Genomic DNA, 15,634 nt, shown 5'->3' with positions numbered 1-15,634 from the left:
TCCTAGTAGGCGCTGGCTCTCAGTGTGAGCGGTGGATATTTGGAAATGCTTCTAGTACTCACCTGGGCCAGAGAGTGCGTGTACATGGAAACAGAAGAGAGGACTGATAAGACACTGCACACTTCCCCCTTGTACCAACTCTGCCAATATGGCGTCCGAAATTTAGAAACCCACAGAGCAACTTGGTAACAGGTGTTATTATGTTGCTCAATGAATCAGCCCGGTGGGATAAAGGGCTGAGACTGCACTCCAGGCTGCACCTGTGGGTTGCACCACATGCAGTCAAGCGCTTATCTCGTTGAGCTATCCTACTTGCACATGGTAACATGCTGAATAACTTTACCTGGAAATTGGGGGGTATCATTGTTTTTCCGGCAGGAATCTGAAGAACCATCTTCTCGCCTTCAAAGAGCCAGAGGTCCCACTTGGACTGGTTGATGAGCAGGGCCCAGGGCAGGAGGTCGACCAGCAGAGTTTTCAGGCACGGCTTCCAGACTGAAAGCTTGACTCGCATGGGGCTGTCCCACTGAGCTAGCTGCTCGCTGCTGTTCCAAAGAAAACGCACGCATGTTATTACAGCCTTATCCGACACAGCTAAAGCTAGCATAACATCCTATGTCATGAAATGGCAGCCTGCGTTTCCTTTGTTAGTGCAGAGGGGGAGGCGCCTGATCCCTGATGGCTCCCACTGGAGCAATCGGAACCTCTTCATGACAGGAGTCAATATTAAAGAGGGTTCGAGCCAAGCGCTAGTCCACCGCCAGTGCTCCCAGGATGCAACACAGTCGAGCATTTACTGAGGATAGTGCACAACAAAGGGATGTGTCGTTACTCACTTAATCAGCTAAAACTGTAACACTAAACATCTAAAAACAAACTTGCATTACAACACGCCGAGAACAAACATTTTAGCCGTCTAAACAAGAACACAATTCTGAATATAATAGCAATCACATGCATTATTTCCTGTAAAAAAGTGGGCTTGAGTTTGAAAGCCTGCTATAGGATTGCATTCACTTTTCTGTATCTATAGTTAACAGGAGGATCCCCCCCATGGCGTCCCAAAGACATAGAAAGGACGCTTAGCGCAGTTGTGGGGTTGTGTTAAACTCTGCAGCGAGGCCTCATTTGAGTTGTTTGATCCTTGCAAAATGGCAGCACTTTCATTCTGGAAAGGCACAGCGTGTGCCACATATGATGTGCATCATGAAGTGAGCATCAGTACTATCGTTAACCTTGCCGTGACGTGGGCATTTCCAGACGCCCCCTGTTTCACCCCCTGTCTCCCAGACTCGCCACCTGCGCCTCAAGGACCTTCAGCACACGACCGAAGGGCAAGAGGTGGCATAAGTGAACACGTGGCTTATTATCCGAGGCCAGAAGCAACTGCTCTTCCCAAATATCAACATGTCCCCCCAGTGGCAAGAAGTAAAAGTGCTACCTCACATGTTGTGTTATGCTGACTTATACGCGCACCACCAGGCGCTCACATGGCTCTGTAAGAAAGTGGGTGGGGGTAGGTTCGTGCGGGACGAGGGCTAGGATAGATGCTGTGCTCTTCTGTTGGTACTTGCAGTAACAAGAGAAACTCGTGTCTGTGCGTGTTGGCTCTCTGAGTGTGCTTTGTGTTCACTGGGGTTATTGTGTCCTCAGGGGCAGTGTCCAGTGTTTGGGTTGTCTGCCCGTCTTCCCAATCGTGCCTATGTAAAGAAGCACAACACCAAATTGTACACGTTTCCACCACTTTTACCAATTGTCCATACAGAATCAATAACGTAACAATGACTAACGGGTAAATGTTACCAGCGGAAAGGGGCACTTCGTTTATGAGAGGGGCATGAACATAAAGGGTGGGGTCATATGCAACAGCCCTGAAAAGCAAGGCTGCAGGACAGAAGAAGACGGTCACACTCACAGAATAATGGGGGCGGGGGGGGTGTGTGCCAAACCTACTGGGCAATTCCCATGTGGTATGTGTGCAATGTGTAGATCTAGAATTAAGGGCAAAGTGGAAACGTAGCTTTGCGAATTGCAACTTCGACATGGAGATGTATAGCATAGTTGGCTCGCGCAATCTTCGATATAGTGGGATAACTGAAAGTTGAACATTAAAACTCGCATTATTGGGCTTAGGGGATGCATAAATGAGCAGGTTCAGCCAGCTCCACTTCTGCAACATGAATGGTTAATGGTTAGGTGCAGAAGACTTCTGGAACACTGTTGTTAAAGATGGATGTATAACCAAGCAGAAACTCTGAGATGGGCTTAACAAGGGAGTAGAATGAACCAAAGTACCGAGCTAATGAAGGCCTTCATTAACAGCACTAGGATGAGAGAGAGTTTGCCATTATCCCATAGGAACATTCAATAGAGCAAACTATTTTGCTGTCAGAAAGTGGGTGGCCATTCAGGTGGCGATGGTGAAGGGGATGTGATTTGGAAGTATACTTATGTGTCGTCTGCATATTGGTGGAAATGGGCATTGGGGTTGATGAGGGGAGACAGAGGATCCTTGAGGTACCCCACACTTGACTGGGGTGGCATTGGATCGATAAGGAAGCATGGACACACAGGGTGTGCTGCCAGAGAAGTGGGAGGTGAACCCCAGTTCTTCTCCTTGCCAGTCTGGAAGGAACTAACGTGATGGTGAACAGGAGACCAATAAAGAAACCAGGCCCGTCAGTTTCGCATCACAAACACGTGTCAGATTTTGTGATAAGAAGGACAAGGCCCGCACCTGTTCCGAGCGTCTGGGAAATGCAATCATGAGACCAGGTGCACCTTTACTGAAGGAGTTGCATCGGCACAGACACGCTCAAAATAATCCTAAACAGGTTACAAGTCATGCACCAACCCATTAGTGTGGTGAGTCGAGTACACACTGATATGGTCCCTACATACAAGATACCGTGAATAAGACACGGGAGGACTTCAACAGGGACAAGATCTGAAGAACCTTGTTGTTACAATGGAACTTTTTTGTTACTGTGCATGACGTTGTTTATTGCATTATGTGACACATTATTATGAACTGAGTGTGAACACACTGCGCTGTCATTAGGAATCTAGTTTTGAAACCGATGAGATCATTTAGGGAAATAAAGTAGATGGCCCAGATTGCTGGGATTTCATAAAATCACATTAAATGATATGTCTGCAAGAGACGTGGGCAATGACTGAAGTAAATTGCCCACGATTTAAGGCGTGTTAATGTGGATCAGGGTTGAAAGCCCGAGATCCAAATGTTCGAGGGAGAAAAGACCGAAGATTATTTTTCCAAAATAATCTTCAGACTTTACTCGTGAACATTTCTGATTTGGCCACCTACCCCACCACTCACTCCCCCAATAACCCTCCCTTATCCCACCCCACCACACTCCACCCCCCTACTTACCTCGCAGTGTCCTTGAAACACCTGTTCCCTTTCACTTATGTGATCGGCAACAGGCGCTGCAGGGTGCTTTCCTTTTCTTGGATAGCTGCAGGGGACACCCCCGGCAACCTCTGCTAACAATATAGTGATCAAGGGTGTGGGCATGGGCGTAATTATAGTGGGGACAGGGGGTTTTGTCCCCCCCAACTTCTGTGGCATGCCTTTTTGTCCCCCCAACTTTTGGAGGGAGGGCAGGGGTGCCGCAATCATCAATTATGTAATTGGACAGTGCGAGCCCAGCTGGGATACCCAGCAAGGCTTGCACTGTCTCATTACATAATGCTGAGATGCTTGGCAGCCCCGCTGCAACACATTCAGGGCCGGGATGCCCTGCTTGGCTCAGTCAGGGTGCTGAACCGGGTGTTGCAGGGCCTGGTGCCTGTGCTGCCACGCTAGCAGCAGCACTTCCAAGGGCCGCGGCGCAGAGAATCGGTTTCCGTGTTTGTGCGACACAAAGACAGGAACTAGGAAGCTCATTCAACTTGCTGGTTTCTGTCTGGAGGTGCGTGAGTGCGAATAGGTTAGGTCGGTGTAACATGAGACGTGGCCCGAGCGGCATTTGAAAGCGGAGCAGAGGTACTTTTTTAAAATTTAAATAGTTTTTAATTGTGTTTATGTATGTTTGTTGGGGGGCTGGACTGCAGGCTGACCCTAGTGAGGGCGTGTGTCACATTTGGACAATGTGAGCAGAGCTCACAGAACACATTATTAAGGCCCCAGGTATGAAGACACAATAACAAATGGTGCATTCTCTGTGGCAAGCCACAGCTCTGCAACGCCTCTAAAATTAGTTTTGCCACTTTTCAGATGCTACTAAAGCACCACCATCCTAATTTCACAATTAAGTTGGTGGAAGGTGCGCCCTCCCAAGGTAGAGTGGAAAGAGTCAAGCTGAAAAAACCTGTGACCCAAAACTGTTGTACTCTGCAAATTCTGCGAAATGAATTTGAGTGCTATACGCCTTCCAAACATGGTGAACTTTTGTTAAGCAGTTTTTGCTCTAGGTGCGCAGAAGGAACCCTATGGGATTTTCTGTTAAAAGCACACTTTTAGGAACCCTGTATAACTTTCCCCCCTGCTGCCAAAATGATCTTCACCAAACTGGCAAAAAGTATTTAGAGTTTTGCAGACACTTTTTCAGGACAGTTTGGTGCAAATTGGTACATGGGTGTCATGTTTCAGGTTACAGGCCACCTAAAATTGCTTCACTTACCAAACTAAGCAGGGGAGTATCCAGCATTGTAAGAGTGTGGGGTAGGAGGGAGCAACGAATTGCAGTGTGTGGAATCCACATGGTCTCATTGGCACCCGCAAACCGCCCACCCCTGCCCCAATCTACTTTTTTGGTAGCATTAGTGGAAAATGGCACACAGTGTGGGGGACACACCTGCAGTCCCCAGCACTGAATGCGTGATTTGGTCGAACTTTTCGGCCACACAGAGTTTTCAAATGGCCAAAATTCGGCCAAATCACACGTTCGGGCATTTAAGCTCGGTCATTTTGGACGTTTACATTTAACACTATGGTAAAAAAGTGTCCTAGAGGTAGGCCAACAGGGGGGCTAGCTATTTGGGTCAAACTTTCTCTGCAGGCTAAAAGTGCAATTGTTGACACATAACACATAAATATGTAAGCTACAAGGGTTAGGTTTCCCTGTAATCTCAGCAACTTTATCATTAATATATATTTTAGACCTGATCAATCAACCACTGCCTCGCTAGAAAATGATTTACAACTTTTACTTGATCACAGGAATCCGGATGATTATAATTGCTGGGGATTTTAACATGCTGTTGGAACCACCTACGGACTCAGACATCCTAATGCAAGAAGAAAACAAAATATGGGGTGTACCCCTCCACCACTTCAAATCCCCCTCAATATACTCACCAGCAGGTGTCCATTGTAGCATTACTGAGGTTCTGTTAGGAATTAGGGCAAGTAATGGGAGATTTCAGGGTGATAGCCCTGCCCAACCAACTTAGAGAATTCACTCCCTGATTGATTACATTTTTGTAGATTTAAGTTACTGGAGTGAGGTTCTAAACTTCACGATGCTGAGGAATGTGGAAAGTGATCCTGACCCTATTTTATGCTCAGTATCTCATCCAAACAGGGAAATGATGGGGTCTATAACATTTAACCAAACTGTTTTCATGAAGAAGAGCTGGTTTAAATTGAATAAAGCTTGTACAATTCCAACCTTATATAATGACCTCCTACCAACTATCTGAATATGCAAAGCCTACACAGACTCAAGATCCAATTATCTTTTACAATAAGTTGACCAATGTAGGAAAACCCTTAGTTATGTCACATGTTGCCAAACATCATTCTGATATTCATAAAGTAAATCACACTAACTGGTACGCTGTGGAGTGTCGTGCAGCAAACAAGGCTTTAATTGAGGCAGTCAAATTGAATTAAGTGAATCTGATGGAGAATCTGTGGCCAGTCAAAGGGCAGTATATAAAGAACTAATATATAGGGAAAAGCCAGAGCACGCTGAAGTGCCATGGCAAAACTTAAGCATGACCGCTAAGGTCAATAATAAGAAAACTTTCTGGAAGCTAGTTCATAACTCTCAGAATGGCATCACACATGATAATATTAACAAGGTAACATCAGAAGCATGGCATTCCCATTTTAGCTCCCTTTGGAAAAGTGAGGCAGTAGAAGCTAATCTTCTCACAAGTCAAAGTATTATTTCATTGGATTATGATGGCCTTGAGCTCACGCCCTTCACACTTCTGGAGGTTGAGGCAGTATTCCTGTCTTAGAAAATGGACAAGGCACCAGGTCCTGATTTTATCCCTATAGATATATTTAAGGAGCAACCAAAAATATAGGTCCTGTACCGCACAACGTTTTTTTAATGAGCTTCTTAGTTTGGGGTTACTCCCATGAAGTTGTTAGGGCCGCATACTGGTTCAGATGTACAAAGAGGGGGCTGCTAATCTAACTCGAAACTATAGGCCTATTTCCCTTCTTGACTCTTTGGGAAAGATTTTGGGGAAACCTTTAGAGACAAGGTTGGAAGACTGGTGCACCGAGCATAAGGTGCTTTCTCCGCTGCAGGCAGGATTTAGCAAAGGGGTCTTGACAACTAACCAGGCGTTCCGCCTACTTTTAATATTAAACAAATTTGTTATTCTCAAAAAGCAACCACTATTCCTTGCCTTTGTTGATCTTGAAACTGCTTTGGATAGCGTTTCTCGCTCGAGACTATGGATTGCCCTGGAGTAACTTGCTATCCCTAGCCCTCTTATATCCGCTATCCGCTTACTATACTCTAATGATTATGCCTGGGCCAGGGGAAATGTACACACGTGTCCCAGTGAAATATTTAACATCAACATTCGAATTCGTCAGAAATGTGCTTTGGAACCTATGCTCTTCTTGCTGTTTATTAACAATTTAATAACAATAATTTCAGAGCTGCTGTCAAATGATGGAAGAATAGAAAATTGCAACACTTTTTTACACCGATTATGCAATTCTCATATCAAAAAGGCCTATGGCACTGAGTTCCAACAACTAACTTTCCACGAACAGCTTGAGAGCAGGGGGCGAAGACTAAACAGTACAAAAACAAAGATCCTTTAATGCCATCCCCCAGATATAGGAAACATCTAAACTTGTCATTTACTCTTGGAGGGAAAAAATTGGATACTGTGGAGTTCTTTGACAATCCTGGCACCAGGCCTGATGCAACACTTTCATGCAAATCATTAATCAGGAAGGGTGGCAACATCCTGGGCCATAAAGTCGAAGCAATGTTAATGTTCTCCAAACAATTTGATGACAGAATAGTTTCAAGTGATCTTGTGGTCTATAAGATGCAGGCAGTTGTGATGTTGGTCTATGCTCAGCTATGGGGCCATAGCGATGTTAGTCAAATCCAAATTAGGGAGAACAACATTTTTAAGAGGTTACTCTCATACAACAATTCCAACATTCTTGGAATTGGGCCTGAGAGGTATCTCTTACAAATTGAAACTGAAACCATTGATACATTGGATGAAAATCTGGATAAGTGACTACATTAAAGATGTGTTTAATTAATCTTTTGGATTCCCCCCGAGTAGGCACCATACCATGGTTAAATTATTTGAGAGACTTGCTAATTAGACTACATCTTCTGGAATTCTGGTCCCATCTCTAACCTATGGGCCCACAATCTAAAATCCATCTAACTAAAGGTTTTGACCTATGTGTTGATTCAGATATTATTTGCCGGATGACTAAGGCAGTATTGTTATTGAATACTTGCGCCATAAAGATATCAACGACTTAGATCTTTATATAGATAGACTAGCAAAAAATACCGGTTCCCCGAACGGGTTCTGTTGACAAACATGACAACACTCAATTGTTGAAAATCAATGATCCTGAAGGTCGCTGTTCCGATTCGCTTATCCCTTGATGTGGTTTGCACTCTGAAGTAAAATGCACTGAAAATGGGCGTGTGTGGCTGACTGACATACCCTGGACTAGATGTTGGGGGGAGGCGAGAGTTGGTGTGCTGCTGCATACGGGGACCTACTGTGCTCGCTTCCCACCTGTTGCCTCACCCTGGTGTGGTGCAGTTCATTGCAGTGCATTGATGTGCAAATGTCCCAGAAACCATCCATTCTAGGTTTGAGGACCGGTCCTTCTACGACCACTTTGATGTTTTGCCGATTTCAGGAAACCGTCTCATGTGTGAAGGTGCTGTAATCTGGAGAAAGGGGTGGGGTTCCCAAATGTCATGTAGCCAGTAATGTCCAGAGGGTCCTAACCGGTAACTATGCAAAGTTTTATGCAGATTGGTGAAACGGTGTGGAATTGTATAAGGAACAACGCTTCGCCAAGCCACAAACCCACACATTTTCACTTTTATAAATATAGATAGATAGAATAGATAGATGGGACTGCATGCTCTTATTGAAACTTAATTTGAGGTTTATGCTGGTTAGGTCTTTTTGTTCAAAATGGGAATCTAACCAAACAACGAAATGTCATTACTGTAAAACAATGGATAAGACAATTTTCCATGTCCTTTTGTTCTGCCCCTTATATGAAGCACTGAGTTCTCGCTGGTTGAAGCCACTTTATATACAAAAGGTACAAAAAATATTCACATCATAATTATTGTGTGCAACAAATCGAATGCCCATCTCAAAGAAGAAACAAGTTACTTACCTGTAACTCCTGTTCTCCAGCATGGGTCTGGCATGGATTTGGTCAAAGAAAAAACGGTTTCATTCTAGCTTGAAAACTGTATTTCTCCTCTAAACCAATCGCTGTCGTTTGGGTCATACTGCCTATGTCCAATGACAGTCCTCTACCTAAGCTCCGTTCCTGGAGGTCATCTTTCCGTGAAGGAAGAAGAGCCACAGAGGGGAAGGCGGGAGGGTTTGCATGTGAATCCATGCCAGACTAATGCTGGAGAACAGTAGTTACAGGTAAGTAACTTGTTCCTTCTCCAGCATGGGGTCTGGCATGGATTCCGATGCTCATGAATAAAGATTACACAGCAGTACACATACACAACCACAGGTGGTGGCAAGGCTCAACATAAGTAAAAACACTCACCTCTGAAACAGATGCACCTCAAATGAAGAGGTTGCTTAGCACCACTTGGGCGACCCAGGACATCTCCCTGGAATCCCTGCTGATGCAGTAGAACCTGGTGAAGGAGTGCATGGTCCTCCACATAGCAGCCCTGCAGATGTAGAGCAGGGGCACACCAGAAAGAAATGTCGTTGTTGCTGCGATGGCTCTGGTGGAATGAGCTCTCAGCCGGCCTGGAAGGGGTCTGTTAGCCAGCCGATGACAGTGCATGATGCTGTCCGAGAGCTACCTGGAGATGGAAGCCTTCGACAAGGCTGTCCCATGATTAATAGGTCCAAAATTGACAAACAATTGAGAAGTCTTCCGACACCAAAGGCTCGCTGAGGGGGAACTTCGATGCCACCTTCCGCATAAAGGTGGTGGTGCGTACGCAGCATCATCATTGAACCATTGCAGGACAAGTACGGCTGCTTGCAAGACCGGGCTTGGATCTCCCTGACCCACCTGGCCAAAGTGATCACCACAAGGAAAGCCATCTTCCACAAGAGAAACTTGAGCAGGGCTTGATGCATCGGCTCAAAGGGCACCCCCATGAGTTTAGTCAAGACCACATTGAGTTCCCAAGCTGGAGCAGGAGCCTTTACCGGCAAAAAAGTCCTGAAGAGACTTTGAGGAACTCCTTGATGAGTCTGTACGACCACAGGGAAGGCCTACCTGGTGCCCTGGTGTAGCGGGATATGGGGCCAGGTGCACCGTGATAGAGCCCGTCCAGCCCTGACCAAGGAAAGATTGTATGGTAGGAGCTGCCGGGCTGCGACATGCAGAGGGGTAATCTTCTGAGCCCAAAAGCGCTTCCACTTATGGCCGTAGCATGTCAACGTTGAAGAGGCTCTGGCCTTGGCCAGGATGTCCTTGCACTCCACAGGTAAAGAATAATGTCCAAATTGTAGGGCTGCAGGAGCCAGGCCCTGAGGTACAGAATCGCCCCTTACTTTTTGTAGAGAAGATTAGGAAGCAGTGGCAGCCTGATGTATGGAGCCGCCGACAGACGTAGCAGGACTGGATAGCAGATTTGTCATGGCCACACCGGAGCTACAAGTATCATCCTGCAGTGACACTGTCCGAGTGTGTTGATCACTTGTAGCAGGAGCGGGAAAGAAGAAAAAGCATATAAGAAAAGTCCCTCCCACAGGAATGAAAATGCACCCCACAGCTGCGGGAACCTGCTGGCGAACATCTGGCACTTGCAATTAGTTGCCGTCGAGAAAAGGTCGATCTGGGGTTGACCACATTCGTGGAATGGAAGATCCACTTGGTCCTGGAGAAGCTCCTAATCGTGGCAAGAACGTATCTCCCCACTGAGAAAGTCTGCGCTGGTGTTCCTGGTGCTCGCCAGGTGAAAAGGGACATGAAACATGTCCTGAAGAATAGCCTAGAGCCACAGATCCTGGGCCTCACTGAAACGAGCCGGAGAGCACGTCCCGCCCCGATTCCGGATGTTGAACATGGTGATGGTACTGTCTGTGAAGATCCTTGCCCCGGAGCGATGGCAGGAAGGACTTGAGGGCCCAGAAAACAGCCTGAAGCTCCAGGACGTTCATGTGAAGGGTCTTTTCTTCTGGCAGCTGGAGACTTCTGGCGTGCAACTGTCTGGTGTGAGCTCCCCAACCTTCCAGAGAAGCATCCCTGGTGACTGTCTCCTGGTAAGAAGGAACTTGGAATGCGGCCCCTTGCATGGGATGAGAGTGCACACTCCACCACTGTACTGCTCGACGGAACTCCTTGTTGAGGGCGATCCTGTCCGTCCAGGATCCCGAGACTTGCAGTCACCTCACATCCAGGGACTCCTGGAGAGGCCTCATCTGTAGTCTGCAGAGGACGACAAGGTTGATGCAGGAGGATGCCATACCCAGCAGCGACTTGACGACAGGCACTCCACCATCCCTAGGATGCCTATTATTTTCTCTTCCGAGGGAGACGCCAGACAAGTTACTGTGTCAGGATCCCAACAACAGAGAGTTCTGCGATAGCTCCAAGCAGTACTTTGGATAATTTATGGAGAATCCCAGATCCGTTAACTGACGCGCGGTCCTTGCTGTGTGCTGGCTCACCAGAGCATGGTAGGTAAGGTAAGGGTTGACATAGATGCCCTCCAGACGAAGATGTGCCGCCACCGAAGCCAAGAACTTTGTAAAGACCATTGGGGCGATTTAAGTCCTAAGGGGAGCCTCTTGAAGTAATAGTGTCGCCCCTGGACCACGAACCGCAGGAACTTCGCTACTTCCAGTGAATGGGGATTTGAAAGTAGGCGTCCTCCAGATCCAGAGTCGCCAGGAAGTCCCCATCCTCCAGGTGGCCGAGCACGTACTGCAACCTGACCATCCCGAATTGCTGGGACTTCAAGTACCTGTTGAGGCATCTTAGGTTCAGGATCGGTCTCCACCCTCCTGACTTCTTTCGGACCAGAAAGTAACACAAGTACAATTCGGAGCAGCAGAAGTCAGGGGGGAAGGGCTTTATCACACCCTTCTTTAACATGGCTCTCCTTGTGTTGACCCACCTACAGACATGGGCCCTTGAACCCCTTCATTGTCCGAATAATAGTCTTCGAGCAGTTTGTCTCTGCCCTCATCGGAGCTCGTATAAAATCTGTACCTGTCTCTCCGGGACAGCCTGTGGTTCCGTACCCTTCTTAGGCTCTGTAGGAGTTTTACCCTTTCCCCTCTCTGGAGAATTCTAGAGAGGAGCGGCTGCTGTCCCCATTCCAGGCACCTTCGCCAGAGCCGCAGCAGCTGCCTCACCCTGTGGCAATAGGGACACTCACGGGGTGGCCTTCAACGTGACTGTGGACACCACGTTCGTGTCCAGCCGTCCTTTTGACAAAGTAGTAGTGGTCGGCGAGGTCGTCAACGGGGTGGTAGCAGGAGCCTTTGTCGACATGGCCGTGACCGCTGATTACAAATTTGTTTTGGGCGGTTCAGCTGCCAATGGCCACCTTTAGATCTCTCCTTCGTCGCCTTGTCCACTGATGGTAAGCAGAGCTTTGAAGGAGTCAAGGGCTTTCGCTTAGAACGGAGTGCCCCTCACCGGTAGGGTTCCCGTAGAAGTGGTTGGTGACAGAGACCTTGTCCTTGCCGAGCTGGGACCCACAGCAGCGACAAACCCAGTGGGATCAACGACGTGCAGCCTTGCCTTCTTTTGGACCCCAAGGGTGAGGCATCCTGAATGGATCTCAACCTCTTTTCTGAGGGAGTTTGTTCATGGGACCGGCCGGTCCTGGGGGGAAAGCATGACCATGCTTGGAAGCATAGTTAGAGGCCTTGCCTGATTTGAGCCATGCTGCCAGCCTGCTGTAGAAATCCTTCTTTCTCTTTTTTGAAAATCCACGACAGAACTTGCATCCCTCCTCATCATGGTCCGGATGCAGGCAATACAGACATTTATAGTGTTGATTTTCGACGTGCACTTTTCTCAATCCACATTTCGCCAGAGTTTGATGAGGCATCTCTTCTACTCGGACAGCCCCCGCACCGCTGCACCCTAACTTATACCCTTAGACCACACCCGCCTATTATGCACTATAGATATATCACTTTACCTACCATTTTCGGAGAAATAAATTCGGTCACTTCTCTTTAGATAAAATCACATTCGAACAAATATACGGAAACAGCCCGGTCATAGCTTGGACATTGGGTAACATACATTTCAGAATGGGCCTTCATAGTATTCAGCTGTTACTTCCATTATATCCAATTCCACCATTTTACTGGATGCCATGTAACAGTCATAAAACGGATTTATATTGAATCTTATAAAAAATACTAAATGCACAGTGGTCACGTGTCTGCAAACATGCATTTTTCTAGGTGAATGGTTGTACACTGAAGCAACTTTATTTGCATAACAATATTAAACCGGGTCATCAACCTTGAGCTTATACAGGAGGAAATGAAATAATGCATATTTGTTCACATACATTTAAAAATCTGCATACACAAATCCAGCTTCCTAGCTCTACTAGCCTACTGGTTCTTGTGATGTCAGCCAGTACCTACTCAGTGTATAATATAGATTTCTAGATTTCTGTAAAACCATTCAGACACTGAAAGCAATGGCGCTCAATCATTACCTGTCTGAATCCTGTTTGTTATAGGGCCAGGCGGTTGGGGGGGAGCTGTCCCTTCTATAAAACTCCGAGACCAGGGCTGTCAGAGAACCATTGGGATGGGTTGTGGTAGCAATCTGTTTGATAAGAGTTGTTGAGATGGGGACAGCACATTCCGAAGGATCATCTTCTTCCCTAAAAAAGGCCAAAGAATGAACATGTCAATACCACTCACTCAAAATAAAGCCAAACCATTTATTGAAGGGTTCGTTTGCAGGAAAGGAACTGGAAAACCTGGTGAAACACTAGGACAGGTGGAAAAAGTTTCCTTTTAAGTCCCTCAACTTCTATGATTGCCAAAGAGTGGAAAAGATGAAGATGGTCCTCTGATGGAAACTGAAGCAGGCTAACCTTATTTTCTTAAGGAGTGGCCTCTGTGCCCTGCTAAGGTTCCGTGGTTTCCTCCAGGGCTCTCTGCCTGGAACTGTGCAACACATGCATCAAAGCTTGCCAGTGTAGATGGACCAAATCCCTCGTTTGCTCCACTTAGATGGTAAAAGGACGACCCGCACATCTTTGTCAAGGCTAATCCTGTTGGCTCTATAGTAATCACACCCCACAGCAAATAAGAATGGCATGTGTAAATATCCTGCTCATATTACTTTGTTTAGATCCATTTTTTAGAAGTAAAGTTATTTCTAACACTGCACCCAAGACCGAAAGAAAGGGCCTAAATTGTATCCGTCTGTAGGGCATGGCCAGCCATAAGTACTCAATCCTAGTTGAGCAAAACATAGGAAAAACCGAGAGATCCTCGTGGAATTTGGAACCTGGGAAAAATATAGTACTGTTTTTTTCTTACAATGATGACGGTATAATTATGTATCGTGTAAATATGTTGTAAATGTTGACCCCTCACTATTTTCATTTTAAAAAGGGAGTGACATTAAAAAAGTCAGTCACCACTTAATGGGGGGCCCTGTCTCGCATTATCCTGAGAAGACCGTGCCAATCATAAAACAGGCACAGGGAGACCCCATCGCAAAATATATGTATTACATGTATGAAAAAGCTGAAAAGCTAGTTAAGTCACTAGCTTCCCATCAGTGTGTCATATTCGGTGGATTGGTGCTGGTGTATGAATATTCATGTTATAACCTTTTAAACTTCAGGATTGACATTGAGACACTGCCACACTGTGTTCATCCTACACTGTCTATATCTGGGGCTCAGAGTCATCCTGTCTGGTGTCTTGCAGATGGAGAAAACAATAGAACTGAACACACCTGCATGCCTCGCTCCATGCTAACCAACAGAGCGCATGTTCTTGATAGGTCATGGAGGAGGTTTTGACCAATCTTATTTTTGTTCTGCTTGTGCAGTTTTGTGAAGCGTGGGCCAGGCCTCGGGGGACTTCTCTGCAAGATACAGGTCTAAATTCAGACCCCTGTGGGAACAAATAACACATAATGGTTGGGAAGGGCTATTGTGATTCAGGGTACCCTTGACCTGCCATTTGGCAGAAATGAGTTGGATGCAGGTCTTCATCTCGGAGACCTCAGGTTGGCATCATCCAGGGGGATTTGGGTGGGGTCAACCCAATCAATGGGAGTGTGTGTGGAAGTGGTGAGGCGGTAGGAACGGCAAATGATGATCTGATCATTGGAAGGGTTTAGGCATACAAGTGTGCTGTGTAATGGGCGGGAGCAAGCAGAATGGTCTGAGCGGGCTGGAGTAGGTGAGGCCCAATGTCCCGACGGCGGCTTGTTGCTTCATAGGGTAGTGGTGAGAAAAGCGTGGAGCATCTATAGTGTGGTGAGCCGACTCCTCGCACATAAACATTCACTACTTCCAAGTGGTTTCTTGAATGTTGGACAACATTTCGCAGTGACACGGCACAATGTCCTTTTACAAGCGAACGTGGCAAAAATGAAACTTTCAAATACAACACGAGTGCGCCCTTTCAGACAAGCTCATCAGACATACCTTGCCTGAAATGTCAGGTGATGCGTCATGTCAGGCTCGATGTTCTGCAAGGATTTCTCCTCTCCTTGGCCTGGTACAAACTGCGTTTCGCTCAATCCAAGACTCCTTTTCTCCAAATGGATGATAATGGGATCAGGCAGATGGCTCCTCATGATAAAAAGTGGGCTGAACACAATCTAGTGGAACAAAAGAACAGAGTGACTTTATTCTTTACTCGTTCCAGCTGCTCGCGGAAAAGAACGCTCCATAAATCCCCTTTCCCGGTCATTCTGACCCTAATTGTTTCAGAACAAGAGAAGTTAGAGCCATCCGCCATTTTTAAGACGTGGAAGACACTCACCATTCTCTGCTGAACTTGCGAATTGAGCTCCAAAGTCAGGCGCGTGCACCACACATAAATTACCGAACCATTTGAAGATGGAACCTGCAGAAAGAAAGATGGCTGATGTCAAGTAAGTCATAACCTTTTAAATGGTTAAAAATAAAATTCAATTAAGACTTCAGGACAACCCAACTAATTCAGAGACCAAACTAGACTTCAAAACCGCTTT

The 15,634-nt window shown here is 46.4% G+C and overlaps 1 protein-coding gene across 7 annotated transcripts in view; it reads right to left on the bottom strand.

Annotated features, from left to right (window-relative positions):
• VPS13B (vacuolar protein sorting 13 homolog B) overlaps window positions 1-15,634 on the bottom strand; it is a 3,421,660-nt gene that overhangs the window by 162,904 nt on the left and 3,243,122 nt on the right. For all 7 annotated transcript variants that reach the window (XM_069621427.1, XM_069621422.1, XM_069621424.1 and 4 more), the window contains 4 exons: window positions 15,424-15,507; window positions 15,084-15,259; window positions 13,122-13,292; window positions 344-545 (listed from right to left, as the gene is read on the bottom strand). In XM_069621427.1, coding sequence (XP_069477528.1) covers window positions 344-545; window positions 13,122-13,292; window positions 15,084-15,259; window positions 15,424-15,507 — 633 coding nt within the window. The remainder of the gene's footprint in view (window positions 1-343; window positions 546-13,121; window positions 13,293-15,083; window positions 15,260-15,423; window positions 15,508-15,634) is intronic.

The sequence above is a fragment of the Ambystoma mexicanum genome, chromosome 5q (assembly GCF_040938575.1).
Source record: "Ambystoma mexicanum isolate Mex_15411 chromosome 5q, UKY_AmexF1_1, whole genome shotgun sequence".
NCBI classification, from domain to species: Eukaryota; Metazoa; Chordata; class Amphibia; order Caudata; family Ambystomatidae; genus Ambystoma; species Ambystoma mexicanum.
This window is presented reverse-complemented; position numbering and strand designations above follow the sequence as displayed.